The sequence below is a fragment of the Neofelis nebulosa genome, chromosome 7, assembly GCF_028018385.1.
Source record: "Neofelis nebulosa isolate mNeoNeb1 chromosome 7, mNeoNeb1.pri, whole genome shotgun sequence".
Taxonomy (NCBI): domain Eukaryota; kingdom Metazoa; phylum Chordata; class Mammalia; order Carnivora; family Felidae; genus Neofelis; species Neofelis nebulosa.
The window spans coordinates 55,065,942-55,092,298 of record NC_080788.1 but is presented as its reverse complement, the minus strand read 5'-3'; the positions used below and the strand labels follow the sequence as shown (position 1 = coordinate 55,092,298).

Sequence of the window (26,357 nt, the reverse complement as noted above, 5' to 3'; positions counted from 1 at the left end):
CTTTTTGTTAAGGTTCACCCAATCTGCACATTGCTGACATGAAAATTCTTGGGAAAAAAAATTCAGAAGTTTGTTTATCAACATCAGTCTCACAATCGTGGCCTTTGAACTGTGAGCATTCACATTGTTCCCACTTTATTACAATATGAAACATGTAACAGTTCATCCCACCATAATAAAATATAATTGAGTTTCCTTTGTATTCCCATAGTCCAGCACAATACCTGGCACAGGCTAATTACATAATAATCTCGGTTTAATTGAATGAATGAACGAATGAATGGATGGTTGGATGGATGAACAAATTAATTTAAATTCCATCACCATTGCAGGCAGTGTAGTAACAAATGAAGAAAAGTTGTGAAATATGTCCTTCAGCTGAGGGAGGGAGACGCTCTGCTAATTATATCAAATTCTCAGCAGTTAGGGAATGAGTGATTTGGGAATGATATTTGGTAATATCAGAGCTGCTCATCAGGGGGAAACAGCTCCTCATACTAAAGAATTGTAAAAACTGACTGCCAAAAAAAAGTTAGATATTTGAAAATGTGTTGCATAACTAAATATGTATCATTTTATCTTTTTAAAAAATTTTAAGATGCCTATTTTTTTTTGCAAATATGCTAATCTATATCTAACAAACTGCATTAGGCCAGCTCAAAAAAAAAAGTCATATATGATTTAATTCTACTAAAGATTACTGCTTACTCTTTGTTTAATTGAGTACCTCTAAAAATCATTTGGATAATGTTGTTTATTATTTTAACAGAAAGAATGCAATGAAGATTGCAACTTCAAAGAATTAATTCTGGAAAACCATTACAATACATACGCATCAGCTAAATGGACACACAGCGGAGGAGAAATGTTTGTTGCTTTAAATCAAAAAGGGGTTCCTGTAAGGGGGAAGAAAACAAAGAAAGAACAAAAAACAGCCCACTTTCTTCCTATGGCAATAACATAATCATATATGGTATAAAAGAAACCAGTTCCAGCAGGGAGATTTCTTTAAGTGGACTGTTTTCTTTCTTTTCTTTTTTTCTTTTCTTTTCTTCTTTTTTTTTTTTTTTAAGTAACCAAGAAAGGCTGGAAAACTACTGAAAAACTGATCAAGCTGGACTTGCGCATGTATGTTTATTTTAAGAGACTGCATTAAAGAAAGATTTGAAAAATATACACAAAATCAGATTTAGTAACTAAAAGTTGTAAAAAATTGTAAAGCTGGTTGTACAATCATGATGTTAGTAATAGTAATGTTTTTTCTTAAATTAATTTACCCTTAAGAGTATGTTAGATTTGATTATCTGATAATGATTATTTAAATATTCCTATCTGCTTATAAAATGGCTGCTATAATAATAATAATGCAGATGATGTTATATAAGATATGTCAGACCTAAAGGCTGCTGGAATGATTTGTCAGATAATCAAGCCAACACTAACTATGGAAGATGAGCAGTATCTGAAAGACTTTTTAGTGGCAATTGTAAGCCACTTAAATTCTAATAAGAAAAGAAAGAATATTCTTAAAAATTCTATTATGGAATGGAGTCAAATAAGTAGTTTTACAAAAGTATAGTATTAGAATATGCTTGTACCTATTAACAAGAAGAAAATTCCTAATGCTGCTCGTATGGAAAGGGTATTGCTAAAAGGATGTTTTCAAAAATCTTGTATATAAAATAGCAATAATGATGATAATACTGTATTTCATCTCACTTGCCACAAAAATAACATTTTATAATCCCTAAAAGTAAAACTGAGAAATCTTTAAGTTTTGTTTCAAGTAATATAATCTATCTTTTGTATAATTCATATTTGGGAATATGACTTTTAATAATGTTCTTCCCACCAATAATCATGCTTTTTCTCTGTGGTTACAGCATTAAACTCTATTTTAAGTTGTATTTGAACTTTATTGTTTTGTTATTTAAGTTTATGTTATTTATAAAAAAAAACCTTAATAAGCTGTATCTGTTTCATATGCTATTAATTCTAAAGCAATAACAAAACCATCTGGCTCAACTACAAGGTTCCCCTCCCTCCCCCCATGACCAATATCAAGTTCAGTACACAGTACTTGGGCCAGCAAATCCTGGATGGCAGACAAAAATGACAGCCTGCAGCAATTCTTACAATAGATGTCTCACAGGGAACAATACAAAAATGTAAAATATGTTTTGCCACATACTGTTGTCAATTACATTGGATGATATAAGTAAAATCACTGCAGATAAAAGGACTTAAAATTGTTAGTTAGAATATATTTGAGTTCATGAGTAGAAAAGTGCCATATTTTTAAAATATGCATATTAGAGTTAGTAATTTTTCTAATCTAGAAATTTCTGCCATTCAAAATATTGCCACATTGGAAGTTGTTTTCCTTTTAGATGGCAAGAGCACAAAATAGAATATATAGTTAGGGATTTGAGGACCTGAATATCATGAAGGCTTGAGGTCAGGCTACAGAGAATAGGCTTATCAGAAAGATAAATTCTACTTCATACTTCTTCAGTTGGCAGATTTGGGTAGCATTTTATGTGTTCACCAAAGGAGGTCAACATTTATCTAAATTAAACTATTGGAATTTTAATCATTGTGATTTTAATTTCAAAATATTTGTCATCAAATTCCTTTATTTTATATAAATATTATCTACTACTACATTAATAGGCAAAAGTTACACAAAAAGGCTAAAGCCGACAGGAACAGATTCATTTGATCTTCTTATGGCTCATCTATACGACCAGGTGACAGGAAACTAGAAAGAATTGTCTTTCCTCAGCTAGGGGACATTTATGAATGATATTCTGAACTCTTATCTGATTCAAGGGCCTTGCTAGCCTAGATTCCTCTCCTAGATCAGCTTTCTGTGGCTGGAGTCTTGTGAAAATACCGAGGGCAGAGGAAAACCTATGTTTCTCATATTTGTTTCCTTAGTGCTTAACAGAGCGTCTATCCATAATCAGTTTTTTATATGCATTCATTCAATGTTTGAATATTAAAGAAAATTCAGAGTGGGACTAATCTTACTTGATTTTTAAAATTAGGGCAAACATGATGATATAGAAATTTGAACAGAAATAGTGTATATACATACAAGACATGAACTATGCTAGGACCAAATACTCTTTGTCTATGGATTTATAGTTATAATCAAATCACACAGCAATGCTGAATTAAACAAACCAAATTTAGTGGTAAAGCCAATCTGGTAGTGTTTTTAGAAGCACTTTTTAAAAAAATATAATTTATTGTCAAATTGGCTTCCATACAACATCCAGGTCTCATCCCAACAAGTGCCCTCCTCAATGTCCATCACCCACTTTCCCTTCTCCCCTACCCCCCCAATAAACCCTCAGTCTGTTCTCTGTATTTAAGAGTCTCTTATGGTTTGCCTTCCTCCCTCTTTAGAAACACTTTTAATTCATTGTTTATACTCTCCTTTTTTTATCATGCAAATTTTAGAAAATAAAATCTGTACTAATTATATACATTTAGAATTCTAGAAGCTTAAAACTCCAAGAGGGCTTAGTCCCTTGTATTCACTTGCAGATCAGGAAACTGAGATTGTGATACATCCAAAGTAGCTGGTTAGGTACAGAGCTGTCACAAAAGTCCAGGTCACTTAGCATATGCTTCCCAGTCTTAGATTATTAGCTAGTGGTCTCCTTCTTTAAAAAATTTCTATTGAGATGTTATCTTTATGTTTGCATGCAAATGCAACTTATGTTTTGGCAATTCACTTCATACAGAATAATTAGTCCATGCTGTGATGATGTGACTCAAAAGGAGGAAAGAAATGATGAAATTTCCAATCCTGTTTCCTATTCTACTCTTACATGTATTTATTTACAAATGGAGAGCAGTTATAAACAGAGTAACCTTTTAAAAAAATGTTCTTTTAAGGAGAAAATTGGTTAAATACATAAGTTTCCAAGAACAAGGAAGGAAAAAATTAAATGAAAGAATATGAAATGTTAACAAAAGAAATAATAAAAAGATACTTTCAATGCAATTAATAAACTAAAATATTTTATGTAAAAAAAAAAGCCATACTATAAATTATCAGCCTTCAAGTTGACTATAAATTGATCTAATGATAAAAGAGAAGAGATACTGGAGATAAATTCTTAGTTTCTATCTCTTAGAGTTTGCTCCTCTGGTTATCTAGAGTGACAAAAAACATACAGATGAGCTACATGACCAGCTGTAGTAAAGCGATTCTATAACCACAAATAAACAAAATCCATGTGTCTCAAAATTTTCTACTGAAATACCAATAGTAGTAGAAGTAGAGAAAGAGAGTCTAAGGAATAATGCAAAGGTAGCACACACAAAGTTTCTTGAAAATCTTTTTTCTCTTAAAACTCATGTGCTTTTGCATTTTAATCCATAATACTTTTGTGTTTGCTCTAATATAAAATTCACACGAGTAAGCAAAAGTGATGCATCAGAAAGATGTACAAGGTTTATCATGCAGCTTCATTTACACCACTACCTTAATGTCATATGCTTGGGCATGAGTAAGACACAAGAGATCCCATACCTTTCATTATCCAACTTTATGCACAGATGGCACATGGCTACAGGAAACCAAAACTTCATCTAACGTTCACTATGAATAAGAGTGGTATTAAAAATATTAACGACCAGTATGAGTGGTTACTGGTCAATTAGAATATGTCACTGATCTATCAGAATAGACAGGCCACTGTGACTGACTTGCGGGTACCAGATGATTATCGGCCATGATCATTTCTATGCTCACTCTAAAACAGTTTTCAGAGAATATCTATTAATTGGTGTCTATGGTTCGAGTTATTCATGTGCATCTTACTATGAAATAGTTCATTAAAACTCATAACTGTTTCAGCATTGTTGTCAGGCTACTCTTTATCCTACTTCTATATTTATTCAACAAAGCTGCTGCTTCCAATGAGGCTGGTGTTCCTTCAGGCCCACATGTGTTCCCACTCATCCTCTAACTTTGAATAGTTTATTAAGAAAATTCACTTTCTCTCCAGTTGAGGAGACATGACAAGAAGCAAGAAATAATAAAGTCCTGGTCTCTTACCCAAATCCCTGTATTTACTCTCCCCTGAGAAGATGCCTCTCATATTTTCCTTTTACTTCCTGATAATTATGTGGTTCCAGTTTCCAAATCATCATCATTGAACTTATGAGAACCTGTGCAAATTTATTTTCTTTAACATCATCAGAACTTTTGAAATATCATCAGAACAATTTTGAAATATCATCAGAAAAATTGAAATATGAGATGAATAGCAACATTTAGCTTGAAGATGGCAGGACTTTCAATACAGCCACATGTTAGTTATATATTGTTATATAACAAATTATCATAAAACTTAGTGGCTTAAAACAGCAAATATTTATTATCTCATAATTTATGTGGTCAGGAACCTGGACAGGGTTTAGCTAGGTGTCTCTAGGTAGAGTCTCTCAGAAAGCTACAATCAAGGTGTTCACCAGAACTGTGGACGCATCTCAAAGCTCAATTTAGAGAGGGATCCACCTTAGGTCCTTGAAGAGGACCTTAGGTCCTCACTGGTTGTTGGCTCAAAACATCACTTCCTCACCACATAAGCCTTTTCACAGCACTATCTAAAACATGGCAGTTTGTTTCCCACAAAGGAATCAGAGAGTGAGTGAGTGCCCAAAATGGAAGCCACAGTATCTTTATATATAACCTAATCTTGAAAATGATTTCAAGATTTTCTACCTATACAAGGGAAAGGAATTACACAAAGGCATAAGTACCAAAAAGCAGGGATCATTGGAGGCCATCTTTTTTCTTTTTTTTTTTTTGTTTTTTAACGTTTATTTATTTTTGAGACAGAGAGAGACAGAGCATGAACAGAGGAGGGCCAGAGAGAGAGGGAGACACAGAATCTGAAACAGGCTCCAGGCTGTGAGCTGTCAGCACAGAGCCCGACGCAGGGCTCGAACTCACGGACCGCGAGATCATGACCTGAGCCGAAGTCGGAGGCTTCACCAACTGAGCTACCCAGGCACCCCATCATTGGAGGCCATCTTAAAGGCTGCCTAACACAAATAATAAATGGGATGTTTTTAAGGTTCCTGCCACAAGACAGGTTTCGTTAGGGCCTAATAAGAGTATTTCATGGCTTTCCTTGGTGAGCTATTCAGCAGAGAAAGATGAAGCAGGTATATTCTCTGAGGCAACACTTTTGATACTTCCGTGAAGGATATTGTATGGTTCATTCGTACAAGGATAATTGAGAAAAGGCTGGAACCACATAATTAATTTGAATTGCGCCTCCTTAGAATTCCTAATATAGCTCGAAAACTAACAATATCACTTTACCTCTATATGAAGGAAATGACTAAGCCCTCAGACTCAACCTGAAGATAATCCTCCCCTTCACTTCTCTACCTCAAGAGAGTAAGATCATATACATGGTTGAAATTTCTTGAGCTACAGTGAGTTTTATCGTAGAAGGTGGAGGCAATCAGTCATAAGCTGCCTGTGAGGATAGGACCTAAAAATACTTGAAAAACAATCGATTTTAATGCTAAATGCATATTGGAATCACCTGGGATTTTTTTTTTTTTTTTTTAAATAATGAGGCCTAGGCCCAGCCCAGGCCATTTGCACCAGTATTTCTGGGTTGGGGCACAGGCAAGTGTATTTTTAAAGCTCCTCTGAAGATTCTAATAGACCTATGCATTTGAGAACCAACTAGCTAAATGGGGTGGTGGGGGTGAGGGTGGGGGTGAGGGTGGGGGTGAGGGTGGGGGTGGGGAAGGAAACCCCTTCAGAAACTATACCGGATCTTTATCTTTGTTGCTTCCTGAAACACTCTGAAAAGCCTTATGTTGCTTCCCATCTAATTCTCTATTTTTCAATATGACTTCAAAGTCTGCAGTGCTCCTTGGATCCTTGGTTTCCCTAGATGCTTCTATATTTTTGCTATTCACACTGAAGCTAAAAGGAAATGCAAACACTGGAAAGACAGCTACAACTGTTTTTGCTTTGGACCGATTATGGAGTATAAAGCGCACAAAGGGCACCCCAACATACACCATAGTCCTTTTTCAAACAGAGCAGCCACAGTGATTCTGTTCTCTTATATTTTAGATCATGCAATTCCTCTGTTCAAAACTGCAATTGTTTTCCATATTATTCAGGATAGAAATCAAAGTTGTTAGAGTTGCCTATGGAGTGGCAATGGAAAAAGTGAGTGATTGAAAACTTAAGATGTTAAATTAGGTATGGGCAAGACAACAGGAAAAAATAATAACAATCTACAATTATGCACTCAGACTGCTCGGCAAATATCATTGAATTCTCAGTCCATTTTAAAGAAACTCAAACTGGACACTGTTGACAGTATTTAATAGGTATGATAATTATTAGAATCATGCTCAGAGGAAAGCCCATAGCCTCACATAAAAACTGATAAATGAATGCACATTGTTATGTTTGAAGTAAACAAAATATTGAAGGTGTGCATATATCAATTTAACAAAATTTTCCTATTAATCAACCAATTCATGGATCTCACAGGCCGTCTACTTTTACTCTTCCTTATTTAACTGATCTATTGTTGGTTATTTTGGTTGTTTCAAACTTTTCACTAACGTAAATATGAATTTCTTGGTATATACTTCTTTATAATTCTGATTATTTTCTTAATATGATTATAGGAAATAAAATTATTATATTAAAAAATCCTTTAAAAATGCAAATTGAGAGACACCTGGGTGGCTCAGTCAGTTTGGCTCAGGTCATGATCTCAAGGTCCGTGGGTTCGAGCCCCGTGTAGGGCTCTGTGCTGACAGCTCAAAGCCTGGAGCCTGTTTCAGATTCTGTGTCTCCTCTCTCTGCCCCTTCCCGGCTTGCACTCTATCTCTCTCTCAAATATAAATAAACATTAAAAAAATAAAATGCAAATTGAAAAACATTTTCAGAAAGCTTTTTCCAAATATATATTCTGACCAACAGTGCATGAGAGAAGATAAATGTTCTCTTTAATATTTACACTCAAAATATAGTCAGCTTTTATTCTTGTCTCTACTTCCCTTTAACCTATCACCAAAACCCAACTAACTTATTTTTCAACATCTTTAGATTCACCTCTTTCAAAACCATGTTTTATTCACGCCAGTGACTAAATCCTTCAGTTGTATTCAAATTCTTGTTATTCACTTCACCTTAGCTTGGCATTTCCATGTCACTCAATAAAGTATGTTAATGTGCTTCATAATACAATGAGGACCCACTGTTTTTTTATGCTCTCCAGCACCTCTGACCACTACCACCAAACAGCAAACCAACATATCTAGGGGAGGCATTTGCCAGTCACCCTAGGGCAGACCATGGAAGATTATCTTAAAAGCTAATTTAGTAATTAGAAAATTGCTTGGCAAGCATGGCATCAAAGCAAAGGAACCAAAAATGGTTTTGAAAGATACATTATCCAAATTATCATAAAATCTAATTCACAATGATCAAATCTGAATACTTCTGTAAAAACACAGCCAGTTTCCGAATCTTTAGGCTGCGTCTATTTTGTGCCACATGTTGTTTTCCTCACTTTTGTTCATATAGTCTTTCTCCACACAGTATGAAATGCAACCAATAACAATACAATAATACAATTTATTAAATTACTACCATATTGGGAGCTTATATCTCTGGCCATCTTATTAGTGTTTTGGGGCTTCCTCTCTCTTCAGCCATGAAAATTTCTTGGTTTTCTTTCAATATTGTATAATGAAAAACATAATGCCAAGATTTTACTGGCTTAATTCTCAGGAAACTATTTTATTTCCAAGTTGGTTTTTTTTTTAATTTTTTTATTGTCCATAAGCATTCTGAGAGTAAAGAGGTAGCAAATTGACAGAGGTACAAATTAAAGTTCAAGTAGCTAATCCATTGGGCTATTACTATTTCTGTAACATGTCATTGGACATGGCATTTGCTAAATATCAACTATTACTTGTCTATAGAGGAACTACTATGTTTCTTTTCTTTTTTTTATCTTCCCAAGCACTAAGTACAATGATGCACACATAATTACTTAAAAGTTACATGTTGACTGAATATAAGGGTTTTTTTGGTGCATATAGTTTAAACTACAGTTTATAAAAATTCATGAATATGTTAGTTTTTTAACTGTGAAGTCCAGATAAGAGAAAAATTGGGCTTAAAAACTAGGAGAGAGGTATAAAAATAGCATTTCAAAAATGATCTTCATCTGAGTATAAAAGGTTATATGGTGTTCTACCACAATAAGAGAGGTGAACATTAAAACTTTAGTCTTGTGCTCGCTTCGGCAGCACATATACTAAAACTTTAGTCTTGTAAATAATCTAACAATACACTGGTTAAGGGCAGCTGGCTTGTAAATACCGAGTCATTCCAGATACTGAAATTCTATAACTGCTTACATTCCAGTCCTAAAAAGGGAGATAATGCTTTTCTGTTTGGAAGGCAAATTTTAACTATCTGTTGTCTATTTCATTAAAAACAAAAACAGAACATTTTGTTAGTTTAAAACTTTAAAGAAAAGTTAAGCCCACATGAAAATAAGCATCTCAAATGCTCAAGAGGAAATTATGGTTTAAATATGTTTTGGAGGGGCGTCTGGGTGGCTCGGTCAGTTAAGCATGTGACTCTTGATTTCATCTGAGGTCATGATCTCACGGTTTTGTGGGACTGAGCCCCACATCAGGTCAGCCTGGGCCCTGCTTGGGATTCTCTCTCTCCCTCTCTCTCTGCCCCTCCCGCCCTCTCAAGATAAATAAATACATTTTTAAAAAGCTAAATAAATATGTTTTGGATTAGAAGCAGCAATTCTGAGATAGCATTATACATAAAGCATAGGTTATCGTATTTATTAAAAGTCATATATATGCATACATGGGTATATATACACTCATGTTTTACCCCATTTCTGCCCTTCACCCGCCTTAGCATTCCTCCAGCACACAGATTAACATATTTATACACACAAGACACACATACACAAGATACACACACACACACACACATACACACACACACACACACACTATAAAGGGGGAAGAGCTCTAAAATAATATATCTAAGCCACCAGTCTCTATTGCTAATTCTACCTCAATAGTAAACAACCGTTTTGGAAGATTATTCAGCACCTAAAGATATAAGTAATAGAGTAATAAAATGTTAGAGAAGGGGAATAGAGAAATCATATATTCTAATCACGTCATGTTTTTTTCAGGTGGAAACATAAGGCCCAGAAAAGTTACATTACATAATCAAGAAATTCAAGTCTTTTATGTGAAAGGTAAATACATGAGAGCTGAAGAACCATTAGTAACTGTAGAAATCTCCAAACAAAACATGCTTATGACCTAGTAAATAAATTATCCGAGTCTTTTGTTTACGGGGTTCCGCACAGTGATTACTAAGTCCAGCTTGGAGAGAAGCAATACAGAAACTATAAAACTGCAACCAGGATACAGTAGCTCTCAAATGCCATGGGGCAAGCCCCTTTGCAGTGATTTCCTGTAAGGCAGTGGCCATCAAGCTTTTTGGTCTCGGGGCGCTTTTATACTCTTAAGAATAATTGAAGACACCAAAGAACTTTTGTTTATAAGGATTTTGTATCTATCAGCATTTCTTACAACAGATATTAAAACTGAGAAATCTTGAACACTAGTTCATTAATAAACCCATTTCACGTTAATATAAATAGCATCTTTTTAGAAAAGATAACTATTTTATTTTTTAAGTTTTTACTTAAATTTCAATTGTTAACATACAGTGTAACATTAGTTTCAGGTGTATAAAATATGGTGATTCAACACTTCTATACATCACCCGATATGGGGCTCGAACTCATGAACCAAGTGATCATGACCTGAAACGAAGTTGGACGCTTAACTGACTGAGCCAGCCAGGTGCCCCTAAAACCACATTTTAAAAATCCATGCATTGGTCATTTGAAAAATATTGATTCAGTGAGTTATGCAGATATTCTAGATGTTGACACATTTCTTTATATGATATAAAAAAATCACATTTGTTAACACCACTGACTCATTAGGCAGTCTTTAAGCATCGGAAAACTGTCAAGATCATGGTGATTGATATATGCAAGTTCTCCCAACTTTTTCTTTGATACTCAAATTGTATTATCTCAAATTGTATTATAGGCCACAGCATAAGCATTCCATACATAAGGATTACTACACTATTATTTAACTTAATTCCTGTAGTAGAGACACTTATCTGTCCTTCAAAATGCATAGATCCACCTTCTATAGTACAATGCTGTTACTATGTAGCAGCTTCCTAGTCAGAGTGTTTTTGTTTTGTTTTGTTTTGGTTTTGTTTTGTTTTAATTTGCCAACCCTCGTTACATCTATATATAGCCATGGCTTATTCTCAACAATAGTATCTGATTGGAAGTGATGTGGGTGACTTCCGAGCCAAAACTTTTTAAAATTGAGGTATAAGTGATATTACATATTAGTTTCAAGTGTACAATGTAATGATTTGATATTTTTATATATTGCAAAATGATCACCACAATAAGTCTGGTTAATATCCATCACCACATATGTCACATTTTTTTTCTTGCAATGAGAACTTTCAAGAGCCATTCTTCTACCTAGTTTCAAATATGTAATAGAGCATTATTAACCAAATTGCCATGTTGCACATTATATTCCCATGACATACTCATTTAAAAAAATTTGTATGACGTTCATTAATTTTTAAGAGACAGAGAGAGAGAGAGAGAGACAGAGTGTGAGTGGGGGAGGGGCAGAGAGAGAGTGAGATACAGAATACGAAGCAGGCTCCAGGCTCTGAGCTGTCAGCACAGAGCCCAACGCGGGGCTCGAACTCACAAACTGAGATCATGACCTGCACCAAAGTCGGATGCTTAACTGACTAAGCCACCCAGGCACCCCAACATATTCATTTTATAACTGGAAATTTATATAACTTTAGTCGAGACTTTTAAAATTGTGTGCCTACTCCTCCTATATTCTCCTGATGCAGATTAATTCTTTTTTTTTAAATTTTTTTTAACGTTTATTTATTTTTGAGATAGAGAGAGGCAGAGCACGAACAGGGGAGGGGCAGAGAGAGAGGGAGACACAGAATCCAAAACAGGCTCCAGGCTCCGAGCTGTCAGCACAGAGCCCGACACGGGGCTCGAACTCACGGGCTGTGAGATCATGACCTGAGCCGAAGTCGGACGCTTAACCGACCAAGCCACCCAGGCCCCCCCTGATGCAGATTAATTCTAATGACTGTGCAGCTGTATAGGCTGGTGACCCCAGAAGATGAAAGTGGCCTGGATCTCTGAGATCTTCCTCTCTATGTGGAAGAGAGGTACTCATTGACCACTAACTGATATAAAAATTCAAGAAGATAGCTTTAAAAGCAGGCTAGGGCCCTAGGAAAATATAAGAGCCTCAAAGTTCAAATAAACACATAGATTTGAACAAAGTTCTACCTTAAACATATCTCCTGATAGTCACAATCTAAGCAGAAGTTTACAGAAAAAAACTACTTTGTAAAAAAAAGAACAAAATAAACCCCTTTTAAGAAATTCTTGACCTTTTGAAAATACAACTGCCTTTTAGTTCCCCTGCCAAAAACATTGGTGCATAACAAGAGTATTAGAAGTTCCAACCCTTTGCTGTCATTGTATTTCTGGACCACTTTGGCCCCAGAATGTGGCTTTCTGATTCCCCAAACCATTGCTTGCTATTTCTAGAGAAATCCATATACAAAATGTGGAAACAAGTGAATTCCGCACCCTCCCCCCAGTCTTGCTCCCTTTCTGCCCTTTCTACTATCATATCTCCCTGCTTTCTTCTTACCTATTAAAATTTGATCCCAGGAAAGGATCTAAAAACTCATTCATATTAGTCATGAAGGATTAAGGCTATGGCAACTCTTATAAGTTACAACCCTTATCTTATGATGACAATTTTAAGCCTTAATGCACTCATAAGCTTGTAAAATTAAATGGCTGAGAGGAAGCATGTGAGGTGGCTAAGAGTTCAGAGTCTAGGCAAGAATTTCCTGGAAATGAATTCATATTCCACTACTTATCAGTTTTGTGACCTTGCATAAGTTATTACTTAATTTCTTATGTTTTAGTTTTCTCACTTTATAGGTGATAATAAAAGTGACCAGCCATATAAGAATATTACTAATAAGGCTCTACAAAGTTAACACATGTTATCAAGTACATACTTCAAATGGAAGATTTACACAGGTTTAAGATAAAGTATTAAATTTTAATTTTGAGCAGTATATGAAAGGAAACACTCATTAAGTCTCTAACCTACCCTACCAGACTTAGGTCTCATCCAGAAACAGAAGAATCAAGTCATGTTTTAGAGTCAAATATAACAAGTATTTTTCAAATATTTAGGGGCTAGTAAAATATATGATACATTTTATCAAGATTTCCTATTATTAAAATCAAGTGTGTTTGAAATAAATATTTATTTGTATTTCAAATGAAAATAAGTATTAGAAATACAGTAAACAAGCTCTTTCAAGCATTGTAATTCACCACCTAGAATCTTCATTAAAATTTTTTTAAATGTTTATTTATTTTGGGGAGAGAGAGACAGAGACAAATCTGAAGCAGGCTCCAGGCTCTCCGAGCTGTCAGCTCAGAGCACAACATGGTCAAAAGTACTGGTAAAAAAAGCTTCTGCACAGAGAAGCAATCAGCAAAACTAAAAGGCAACCAACAGAATGGGAGAAAATATTTGCAAATGTCATATCAGATAAAGGGTTAGTATCCAAAATCTATAAAGAACTTATCAAACTCAACACCCAAAAACCAAATCATCCAGTGAAGAAATGGGCAAAAGACATGAATAGACACGTCTCCAAAGAAGACATCCAGATGGCCGACTGACACATGAAAAAATGCTCAACATCACTCATCATCAGGGAAATACAAATCAAAACCACAATGAGATACCACCTCACACCTGTCAGAATGGCTAACATTAACAACTCAGGCAACAACAGATGTTGGCGAGGATGCAGAGAAAGACAATCTCTTTTGCACTGCTGGTGTGAATGCAAGCTGGTGCAGCCACTCTGGAAAACAGTATGGAGGTTCCTCAAAAAACTAAAAATTGAACTACCCTATGACCCAGCAATTGCACTACCAGGCATTTATCCACGGGATATAGGTGTGCTGTTTTGAAGGGACACATGCACCCCCCATGTTTATAGCAGCACTATCAACAATAGCCGAAGTGTGTAAAGAGCCCAAATGTCCATCGATGGATGAATGGATAAAGATGTGGTATATATATATGATGGAGTATTACTTGGCAATCAAAAAGAATGAAATCTTGCCATTTGCAACTACATGGATGGAACTGGAAGGTATTATGCTAAGCGAAATTAGTCAGAAAAAGACAAATATATGACTTCACTCATATGAGGGCTTTAAGAGACAAAACAGATGAACATAAGGGAAGGGAAGCAAAAATAATATAAAAACAGGGAGGGGGACAAAACATAAGAGACTCTTAAATATGGAGAACAAACAGAGGGTTAGTGGAGGGGTTGTGGGAGAGGGGGATGGGGTAAATGGGTAAGGGGCATTAAGGAATCCACTCCTGAAATCATTGTTGCACTATACGCTAACTAACTTGGATGTAAATTAAAAAAATTAACTAAATAAAAAAATTTACCAATATATTGGTAAAAAAAATTAATACCTATTGATTATTTTAAACTATTGAATGTTGATTATTGCTAGATTTTGAAATGTAAAAGAATTTCATCTATTTTATTGAACTAAAGAACATAAAAAAATATGTATTATAGAAAGAACGGATGCCCACAAATTTAAGTAAGCCATTACATTTAGAGAGGGGAAGACAAATTTAGAAATAGTACAAAAAAAAACCCCATAAATAAAAGGCTTGTAAAGCAAATATGGAAAAAATATAAATATTTATTACATGTGGGAAATATTTTTTACTTTTCTGCATGCTTGAATAAAATATAATAATAAAAACACATCTAAAAGGAGACTTCTACATAAGGTGGTGGGATAAACACAGCTACTTTAGTCTTTCTTCCAACCCTTAAGTTAAAGAACCATGAAGCATAAATAGGAAAGTCTGCATCCATCATCACCAGAACATAGTTAGATAAATTGGTTTTATATCTGAAGCCTATGAAATAGGACCAAAATTTTAAAAGTCTTTGATAATTAATATACTTTATCACACGATGCGAAAGTACACAGGAGGAGGTCTTGACAGATCTACACTCCCAGTGGCAAAAACTTACTTAGAAAAGCACAAGCTGCATTGAAATGAGATGTTTTGGTGGGAAACTAATGAGAAGACTTACGCAGTCACTTCTACCTCTACAGTTCAGGAATACCTGGTGGCTGGGTAAGCTCCTGAAAGGGCTAAGACATAATATAAAAAACAGTGGTCTTTCCCAGGGACTTGATTTTTTGCTTCCAGCCTAACTTCCAGGGCCCTGTCAGTTTTTGCTGCCTAACATAAAACTGTTCTTGGCTTATACCACATTTACCAAATGAACAACTTCTAGTAGACTTTTTCTTTCTTTCTTTTTTTTTTCCATTGATCCTTATATGTAATCGGTTTTTATACTGCAGCAGTTAGTCTTTTATAGCATACCATGTGAAAGCCTTTCTCTAGATATTTTATTTCCTCAGTGTTAAGAGGATACTCTCCAATGGTAGACTGAAGCTTTTTGGTTAAATATCTGAAACAGGGGGCGACTGGGTGGCTCAGTCGGTTAAGCGTCCGACTTCAGCTCAGGTCACGATCTAACGGTCTGTGAGTTCGAGCCCCGTGTGCGGCTCTGGGCTGATGGCTCAGAGCCTGGAGCCTGCTTCCGATTCTGTGTCTCCCTCTCTCTCTGCCCCTCCCCCGTTCATGCTCTGTCTCTGTCTCAAAAATAAATAAATGTTAAAAAAAAATTAAAAAAAAATAAATATCTGAAACAGAAGCACTTTCCCTCCCTCTTCAGTCTGGCCATGTAAGTTTCTGTCTCACTTGAAATATTTGGCTAGGACCTTTACTAGGTCTGTGATGGAGCTTTGGGAAATCCAAGAATTATAATTAAATTTATCATTAGGAAAAATCTATGAAAACTTTCATATCAAGACACATTCCACTGACATTTTTCAATTTTAAAGACAAATGTAAAAATTTTGGAAACATCTAAACAGAAATGTAAAACAAAATTTCATAAATTGTAAAGAAAAAAATAGTTGACTTTAGACTTTTCTACTAGACTAAATAATAGAAGACAATAAAGCAACATATAAAGTTTTAAGGGAAAATGTGACTTGAAAATTTGATATTTAAGTTGTAAAATAGTATTTAAATAAAATATTTAATTTATATCGGTCTGACTTTCCCAAAGATAAAAATTACAAATTCTTAAACATATTTTTTAAAAACACAGCCATTTGTAGGTACCAGAAAATGACCAACAACAGCAGGTAGAAATTGGAGGGGAGTTGAACCCTATAAGAGGGAGCTGCTAAGTGGATGAAATTTGTGTTCATGCAGTTGCTTAAACAACTTTTTGTCTGATGGTACTACTTAGTCATCATGGCATGTGAGTGGATGGAATTCACATATAAAGTAGAAATATTATTGGTTTAAGGAGTCAGAGGATAGTGTTTGGGTCATCCAGAAGATTGAAAAATGAAGGAGTTTTAGAAATCCTACAAAGAAAGGGGCTGCAGAAGAGGAAACCCAAAATCTGAATACTGTAAGTTTTCTCCAAACCCTTAGCTGGTGTCTCAATTACTCACACATATGGTGGGAAGAGGGAGCTCTAGATGGATGGGTGGAAAGGAATAGGTGGATGATTTAAAGTTCTAGGTGGGGATCACAGACCGACCATCACAGAACACATAACATTTGGACTTTGAATACAGCCAAAGTAACTTAAACAAAAATTAACATTTGTTGGTGGAAATTAACAGAATTCAGAAAATCCTCAAAGCACATTTAAAATTCCAAGATTACATAAAAAGTTACTAGACATGAAGTGAAACAAGAAATTATGATTCATAGTCAAGAAAAAGATAGTGAGAGAAATCAATCTCAAAGTTATCCAAAAGTTTGAATTACCAGATAAGAACTTAAAGCAACTATTTTTAATATGTTTGAGGATGTAAAAGAAAATATCATCATAATAAAGGAAGAGAATCTCAGAATAGAAATGGAAACTATTTTAAAAAGGGCAAAATGAAAATTCTTAAGTGAAAAGTACAATATAGGAAATGAAATATTCATTTATTGGGATAAGAGATCATATACCATAGGAAAAAGCATGTGAATGTAAAATGAAAAATATAGAAATTATGAAATCTATAAAACAAGATTGAAAAAAACCCACAACAAAGTCCCAATAAACTGTGGATAACATTAAGTAATATAGTACATGCTAAAATTGGGAATCCCAGAGGAAAGAAATAGAACAAATTTGAAAACATAATGGCAAAAATTCCCCAAATTTGGTGAAAAACATCAAACCATGAGTTTAAGAAACTTAATGAGCCCAAGCAGGATGAACACAAAGGGAAATAATACAAATGAGAACACAATGGAACAATATCTTACTAACAGACAAAAAACAAAAAATGAACTCAGAATTCTATACCCTGCAAAAATGTCCTTTAAAAATAAAGGCAAAATGAACATTATTTTAAGATAAATAAACAAGGAAATTCATTGTTAGCAGAATTGAACTATGAGAGATAACACCATGAGGAAACCTCAAATTTAAGGCAAGGAATGAAGTTCCAGGAATGATAAATATATGAATAAAAATAGAAGACTATTTTTAGGTCTTCTTTTAATTCTTTTTTTTTTTTTTAATGTTTATTTATTTTGAGAGAGAGAGAGGGAGAGTGAGTAGGGTAAGTACAGAGAAAGAGACACAGAATCCAAAAGCAGGCTCTGTGCTGTCAGTTTCTGTTTGTTGGTTGGTTGATTTGTTTTAATTTTTTTAATGTTTATTTACTTTTGAGAGAGAGAGAGAGAGACAGAGTGTGAGTGGGGGAGGGGCAGAGAGAGAGAGGGAGACACAGAATCCAAAGCAGGCTCTTGGCTCTGAGCTGTCAGCATGAAGTCCAACGCAGGGCTCAAACAAGATCATGACTTGAGCTGAAGTCTAACACTGAACTGACTGAGCCACCCAGGGACCCCAGTCTTCTTTTAATTCTTTAAAAAAATATATAATTTCTTCCACTTCTAACTATTATAGAGTAACAAGGACTGGATTTACTCTTCTTTCTTAAACAACTAAAAATTTGGACAAAGTCTATGAAACAATGGTTTTCGTGTGCTAGACAATAGATAGCACAGGCCAGTAATCCTCAAGAAAAGAGAAACAAGGGAGCCCTTCAATTGTCTCCTCCCGACAGTGTAAGGAGTTAGAATCCAAACAGAATCCACTAGTCTCACTGAGTTGAGAAAATAAAATTTAGCATTCTGGAAGGCCAAGGCAAGCTAAAGTTCATAGGTCAGCATAATTTGGAGGAGACAGATTCACACAGAGAGCATTCTGAAGATCTTCAGAGGATTACCCTTGAATCTTTGCCTGAGGTTGGTAAAGAGCTACCCAAGGGAAAGAGCAGGCAGAACATTCTTGGGGCTCACACACAGCTCATGTTCTAGACAGTCAGATGGGAAACCTCCTACACACAGACCAAGGGTAGAATACTTAGAAGGGTATTGCTTCAGCAGGGGAAGCAAGTTAGTCCTAGACAAAAGACTTCTCTGGTTCCACCTAATGAAGCTTAAAAGCAAAGCTCAAATGGATCAAAATATTTCTAAGTAACTGGATTACATCCAAAAAAAAAAAAAACCTCAAAAATATTTAAATAAAATTTCACACAAAACAACTAAGTTTATTTAAGAATGAACTGGTAAATTGAATAGCCCTACATCTATTGGAGACTGAATTTGTTGTCAAAAACTTTCCCACACAAAAAAATTCTAGGCTTGGGTGGCTTCACTGGAGAATTCTACCAAATACTGAAAGAAGAATAAATATCAGTTTTATACTAACTCTTTTAGAAAAGAGAAGAGGTAAAAAAAAAAAAAGAAAGAAAAGAGAAGAGGAGGGAACATTATACTTATTACTAAAATGAGACAGGATAGTATAGGAAAATAAAACAAAATTTTAGCAAATTAAATCCAGTAGTACATGAATAAGTTAATACACAATGGCCAAATGGGATTTACCCTAGGGATTAGGGGTTGGGTTAACATTTGAAAATCAATCCATGTAATTCACTATATTAAAAGACTAAAATAGAAAAAAAATATAGGCTCATCTCAGTAGATGCTAAAAAGCATTCATCAAGATCGTACATCTATGAAACTACCTCCACCTGATAAAGCCTTCTATAAAAACTGGCAGCCAAAATTTATTTAAAGGCAAATAACCTAACATTCCTCCTCTAAAATCAGGAGTGAGGCAAGGATGTCCACTCTCACCACTTTTAGTTAACATTTTCTTAGAGGTCCTAGACCTGGGCAAGTAAAATAAATAAAGGCATATAGATTGGAAATGAAGAAGTAAAATGCTCTTTATTCTCAGATAACATGATTTTCCATAAAGAAAATCCTAAGAAATCTATAAAAAGGTTACTAGAAGTAATGAGATTGTAAGATAGAAGATCAATATAAGAATACAGTAACAGGCAAATGGGAGAACTTAACCACATACCACTTTTACAATGAAAAACTAAAATGTAAAGCAATATTCAAACTACTGTAACACTAATCTACAAAGCGAATGTTAATTTGAAACCCTCACCAAAGAATAAATCATAAGGAAGTTATTATAAATAAATAACTTAATATACTTGATTTTGGCTATTTATCCTACAGTTGACAATAAGTTTACTTACCAGCCGTTATGCGTTCTTGACTCCTTTCAATTCTGTCCTTTAAAGATTTTAAAGGTGCTTTCTTAGTACCATGTATGGTTGTTGTGGAGAGTTCTTTCAGTTTCCAGTGGGTCCAAAAGCCTTTTGGAGGTTTTAAACCTGTTATTATAAAATGTACATTTAGTCAAGGAAATTAGCATTTGAAAATATCTTTCAATTTGTCAAAGCATTTTCATGTATTACACATTTCATCTTCATAACAATCCTGTGAAAACTGTCAGTCTCAAGTTTCATATAAGGGAAACTCTATGAGAAATATTAATGTCTTATTACATAAAATAGTGAATTAGAAAAGAGGTAAAACTCAGTATCATCTTCTGATTAATAGACATAAGCTAAATTCATTGATGGACATAAAAGGAAGTTAATTATTGCAAAAAGTTGGAAAGGACCTAAATATACAACAAGAATACATCCATACAATGGATTATGAGGTATCTGCTAAAAGTTCTCTTTAAATATTTGTTAACATACAAAGGCATTTATAATATGTTTTTTGTGAAGAATAATTTTACCTCTTAGCTATGTGTGTCTGTAGCTTAAAACTTAACATTAGTGCTTCTGAGTATAGGTGACTATTATTATTATGCCTTACCTGTATCTCCTGAATATTTTTAAATAATATTTATGAATAAATTGTAATATCTAAAAAGTAAGAAAAATAAGTTTTAAAAGTTCTACTTTTGTTCCAAAAGCTGTGTATGGTTGAATAATTCATTTAGTCACACTGAACACTAAAATGCCCAGCAATAAAAATGAGAACAATATAAATTCCTTGGTGTACTTCATATGGTTGTTTGAAGAGTTAATACTCAGTTCCAATCAGCTAATACTATTATCAATATTATTATACATTGATATACTTCTAAATATAGCCAATATTTTTTCAGTAGTGATGTTCAACGAGTATTACTTGCTATATTTGGCTGTCAAATTTAAATTTTCTAGGTGTTTTAGATTCAGTTATCACTTATTTCACATTAGTTGCCCCTAGACAAAATATGCAGAAGACTTCTGTTTAATTCACTTAGATGCTTCTTGATAGATTGTCTATGTTTTAAAATATAGTGTATTAATAGAAAATTGGAGGTGTGTAAGGCTAACAGATCAGGAAATGATTGGCATTGAAAAGATAGTTTATTACTCATAGTTCCCAAGAGGAGGGGGCATGCCATGTCATGGGGGCCACACATGGAAACACTGGGGCCAGTCAGACACAGAGTAATAAGGGTTCCAGGAATGATAAATATATGAATAAAAATAGAAGACTATTTTTAAGTCTTCTTTTAATTCTTTTTTTTTAATGTTTATTTTAGAGAGAGAGAGAGAGTGCATGAGCAGGGGAGAGGGGCAGAGCGGGAGAGAGAGAGAGAGAGAGAGCGAGAGAGAGACTCTTAAGCAGGCTCCATGCTTAGTGTGGAACCCAACACGGGGCTCTATCCCATGATACTACGATATGAACTGAAATCAATAGCTAGATGCTCGACCGACTAAGCCACACAGGTGCCCCTCCCCCCATGTTTTCTTATAGAAGTTTTATAGTTTAGTTCTTATTTTAAATCTTTAACCCACTTTGAGTTAATTTTTGTGAGTGGTATAAAATAGAAGTCCAATTTCATTCTTTTACATGTGGTTATCCAGTTTAACTATTACCATTTATGGAAGAGAGTAGGTATTGAGTATTAGTTGACTGTATTTGTGAGGGTTTATTTCTGGGCTCTTAATTCTATTCTATAGGCGTATGTGTCTATTTTTATTCCAGTATCATTTTGATTACTGGAGCTTTGTAGTATAATTTGAAATCAGGAAGTATGATGCCTCTAGCTTTGTTTTCTAGCTTTGGCTATCCAGGTTCTGGATACAAATTTTAAGATTCTTTTTTCTATTTCTGTAAAGAATGCCATTGGAATTTTGATAAGAACTTGATAACACTGAATCTATAGACGTTTTTGGGTAGCATGCACGTTTTAACAAAATTAATTCTTTCAATCCATGTATAAAGGATATCTTTCCACTTGTTTGTGTCTTTTTCTTTCATCAAAATCTTGTAGTTTTCAGTATAGAGATATTTGATCTTGATTAAATTCATTTGTAAGTATTTTATTGTTATTAATGCTATTGCAAATGAGATTGTTTTATTACTTTGTCAGATATTTTGTTGTTAGTATAGAGAAATGCAACGGATTTTGTATAGTGTTTTGTACCCTGCAACTTTGCTGAATTCACTGATTAGGTTCTAACAGTTTTTTCGTTTTTGTTTTTTGTCTTTTTTTTGTGAGTGTGTGCTTTGTTTTTTGTTTTTGTTTGTTTTTGTGGAGTCTTAACGGTTTTCTATATACAGGTGTAACTCAGAGCTACTGAAGGCTCATGTCCAGACCACTGCCACAAAGCGAATATCACAATAAAGTCAAATGAATGTTTTGGTTTCCCAGTGCATATAAACGTTATGTTTATACTACACTGTAGTCTATTAAGTGTGCTAATAGCATTATGTCTAAAATAATGTACATACTTTGATTAAAAAATGCTGTCATCTGAACTTTCAGCAAGTTGTAATCACTAATCAGAGGTCACCATGCCAAATATAGTAATAATGAGAAAGTTTGAAATATTGTGAGAATTACCAAATTCTCAGAGACATGAAGTGAGCAAATGCTAATGGGAAAATGGCACTGATAGACTTGCTTGATGCAGGGTTGCCACAGAACTTCAATTGGTAAAAAATACAGTATCTGTGAAGCACAGTAAAATGAAGTACGTAGGAGTATGTCATCTACAAAGAATAGAATTTACTTCTATCTTTTCCTTTTGGATGCCTTTTACATGGCTTTTACATGGCTTTTCATGGCTATGAAGTATGTCATCTACAAAGAATAGAATTTACTTCTATCTTTTCCTTTTGGATGCCTTTTACATGGCTTTTACATGGCTTTTCCTTTTTGCCTGATTGCTCTCGCTAGGACTTCCAATACTATGTCAAATAGGAGTGGTAAGAATGGGTACCTTTCTCTTGTTCCTGATCTTAGAGGAAAAGCTTTTCAGTCTTTCACCATTAAATATGTTAGCTCTAGGTTTGTCATACATGGATTTTACTGTGTTGATGTATGTTCCTTCTATACCCAATGTGTTCAGTGTTCTTATTATGAAAAGATATAATTTGTCAAATGCTTTTTCTATACCTATTAAGATGATCATATGGTTTTACTCCTTCATTTTATTAACGTGGTGCATAACATTTGATTTGCATATGTTGAATCATCCTGCATCCCAGAGATAGATCCTGCTTGATCATGGTATAATGATCCTTTTAATGTGCTGTTGAATTGGATTTCTAATATTTTATTGAGAATTTTTACATCTATATTCATTAGGGATACTGGCCTGTAGTTTTCTTGTAATGCCCTTACCTGCCTTTAGTATCAGGGTAATGATGGCCTCATACAATGAGTTTGGGAGTGTTCCCTCCTCTTCAGTTTTTTGGAAGAGTTTAAGAAGGATTAGCATTCATTTCTATTTAAATGTTTGGTACAATCACCAATGGAACCATATGGTCCTGGACTATATTTTCTTGGGAAGTTTTTAAATACTATTACTGGTCTGTTCAGATTTTTCTTTTTTTTACGATTCAGTCTTGATAAATTTTATGTTTCTACAAATTTATCTATTTTTTCTAGGTTGTCCAAAATTTTTGCTATATAATTGTTCATCGTGGTCTCTTAGGATGCTTTATATTTCTATGGTGTCAGTTGTGATTATTTCCTCTTTCATGTTTATTTATTTGAATCTTCTTTTTCTTAGTGTAGCTAAAGGTTTGTCAATTTTATGTTTTCCAAAAAACCAGCTCTTAGTTTCATTGATTTTTTTTTCTATTGTCTTTCTGGTCTCTATTTCATTTACTTATGCTCTAATCGTCCTTTTTTCCTTCCTTCTGCTAACTTGGGGGTTAGGTTGTCCTTCTTTTTTCCAGTTCCTTGGTGTAAAGTTAGGTTGTCTATTTGAAATCTTTTTTCTTAATGCAGGTAGTTATTACTATAAACTTCCTTCTTAAGACTGATTTGTCAGCATCCTATAGATTTGGATATGTTGTATTTCCATTTTCATTTTTTTCAAGATATTTTTAATTTTCTTTTGATTTATTCTTTGACCCACTGGTTGTTCAGGAGTATGTTGTTTAATTTGTGCATATCTGTGATTTCCAACTTTCCTCCTGTTATTTATTTCTAGTTTTTTACTACATGTGGTTAAGAAAGATATTTGGTATGATTTTAATCTTATTAAATTTATTAGTACTAGTTTTGAGCCCTAACATATGATCTAACATGGAAAATGTTCCATGTGTATTCTGCTGGTGATGCTGCATGGTGATTCTGCTGGTGATAAATGTCTGTTAGGTCCATTTGGTCTAAATATGGTTCAAGTTCAAAGTGCCCTTCATTTTCTGTCTGAGTGATTTATCCATTGTTGAAAGTGGCATATTGAAGTCCCCTACTATTTTGAATCATTGTCTCCTCACTTCAGCTGTGTTAATATCTGCCTAATATATTTAGATGTTCTGATGTTATATCTTGAATTGCCCCTTTATTACATAATGACCTTCTTTGTCTCTTGTTATCATTTTGACTTACAGTATATTTTGTGTGATATAATTATAGCTATCCCTGCTCTCATTTATTTCCACTTGCATGAAATATCTTTTCCATTCCTTCACTTTGAGTCAATGTGTGTCCTTAAAGCTGAAGTGAGTCTCTTGTAGGCAGCATAATGTTGGTTGTTGCTTTGTATCCACCCATCTACTCTATGTGTGTTGATTGGCGAATCCAATCCATTTATAGCTATAGTAATTATAGATAGGTAAGGACTTACTGATGACATCTTATTAATTGTTTTATGGTAGTTTGTGGCTCCTTTGTTCCTTTCTTCCTCTCTTGCTGCCCTCCTTTGTGAATTGATGATTTTCCATAATGTCTTACTTTGATTGCCTTCTCTTTATCTTTTGTGAATTTGCTGTGGGTGTTGTTTTGTTTTTACTGTGAGGCTTACATAAAACATATAACAGTCTATTTTATGCTAATAATTTCACTTCAATCACATTCAAAAACTACTCTTTTACTACCCCTCTTTTATGTTTTCTGGTGTGACTGTTTACATCCTTTTATACTGTGTATCCATGAAGAAATTATTGTAGCTATAACTATTTTTAATATTTTTGTCTTTTTTTAAATGTTTATTTATTTATTTTGACAGAGAGAGATAGAGAGCAAGTGGGAGAGGGGCAGAGAGAGTGAGAGACAGACAGAGAATCCCAAGCAGGCTCCACACTGTCAGCACAGAGCCTAATGTAGAACTTGAACTCAAAAACTGTGAGATCATGACCTGAGCCAAAATCAAGAGTTGGACACTTAGCCAACTGTGCCACCCAGGCACCCCAATATCTTCGTCTTTTAACTTTTATACTAGAATTAAGTGGTTAACACATCACCATATTACAGTATTAGAATATTCTGAATCTAACTGTATGATTACCTTTGCCCATGGGTTGTATATTTTTACATGATTTTTTTTGTTATCAATTAGTGTCCTTTCATTTCAGCTTGAAGAACCCCCTTCAGTGTTTCTTGTAAGGCAGTTCTGATGAACTCCATTAGCTTTTGTTTGTTAGAGAAAATCTTTATCTCACCCTCACTTTTGATGGACACCTTTGCTGGGTAGTTTTTTGTTTGTCTGTTTGTTTTCTTTTAGCACTATCTTAAACTGAGTAGGCATTGCTTGCTTTTAAGATGGAAGAGGGACTCAAGGCAAAGAATGTACACAGCTTCTAAAAGTTGCAAAGAAAATTATTCCACAAAACCTGTAGAAGAAACACAGCTCTGCCAACATCTTGATTTTAGCCTTGTGAGACTCATTTTGGATTTCTGACTTCCAGAACTGTAAGATAATACAGTGTGTTGTTTTAAATTGCTAAGTGGTAATTTTGTTACAGCAGCAATAGGAAACTAATACAGTTCCTGGTGCTCTGTTTTCTTATTGTGTATAAGGAACTCTGGTAATAAAAATTTTGTTTGTGAAAGTGAAAGCCAACCAAAATGAAAGCCAACTTATAATGTAAGTAATGGAATTGATTACATAAGGTAAAGATAGGTAAATAAAGTTATTACCTAATAGAAGTAATTACTTTATTACCAAAAAAGTGATTACTTCAGGAATTTTTGATACATTAAGGAGGAGAATACTGAATTTGGCATTTTAGATCTATGGTGTAAACCTTTCTTCAACAAAGAAATAAGAAAAACATGTCTTATAAAATTCTTTCAACAAGTGCTCTAGGCAATGGAAAATAGTCACAAATGAGAGATTAAAAACTTA

The 26,357-nt window shown here is 34.2% G+C and overlaps 2 protein-coding genes across 11 annotated transcripts in view; one reads left to right on the top strand and one right to left on the bottom strand.

Moving 5' to 3' along the window:
• Positions 1 to 1,907, top strand: part of FGF7 (fibroblast growth factor 7) — a 59,759-nt gene extending 57,852 nt beyond the window's left edge. For both annotated transcript variants that reach the window (XM_058737798.1, XM_058737799.1), the window contains exon 4: positions 770 to 1,907. In XM_058737798.1, coding sequence (XP_058593781.1) covers positions 770 to 964 — 195 coding nt within the window. In that variant the 3' untranslated portion in view covers positions 965 to 1,907. The remainder of the gene's footprint in view (positions 1 to 769) is intronic.
• Positions 1 to 26,357, bottom strand: part of FAM227B (family with sequence similarity 227 member B) — a 199,858-nt gene that overhangs the window by 127,612 nt on the left and 45,889 nt on the right. For all 9 annotated transcript variants that reach the window (XR_009264159.1, XM_058737791.1, XM_058737790.1 and 6 more), the window contains one exon: positions 19,956 to 20,093. Coding sequence is in view for 8 of the 9 variants with exons in the window: in XM_058737791.1 (XP_058593774.1) it covers positions 19,956 to 20,093 (138 nt within the window). In the remaining variant the exon portion in view is untranslated. The remainder of the gene's footprint in view (positions 1 to 19,955; positions 20,094 to 26,357) is intronic.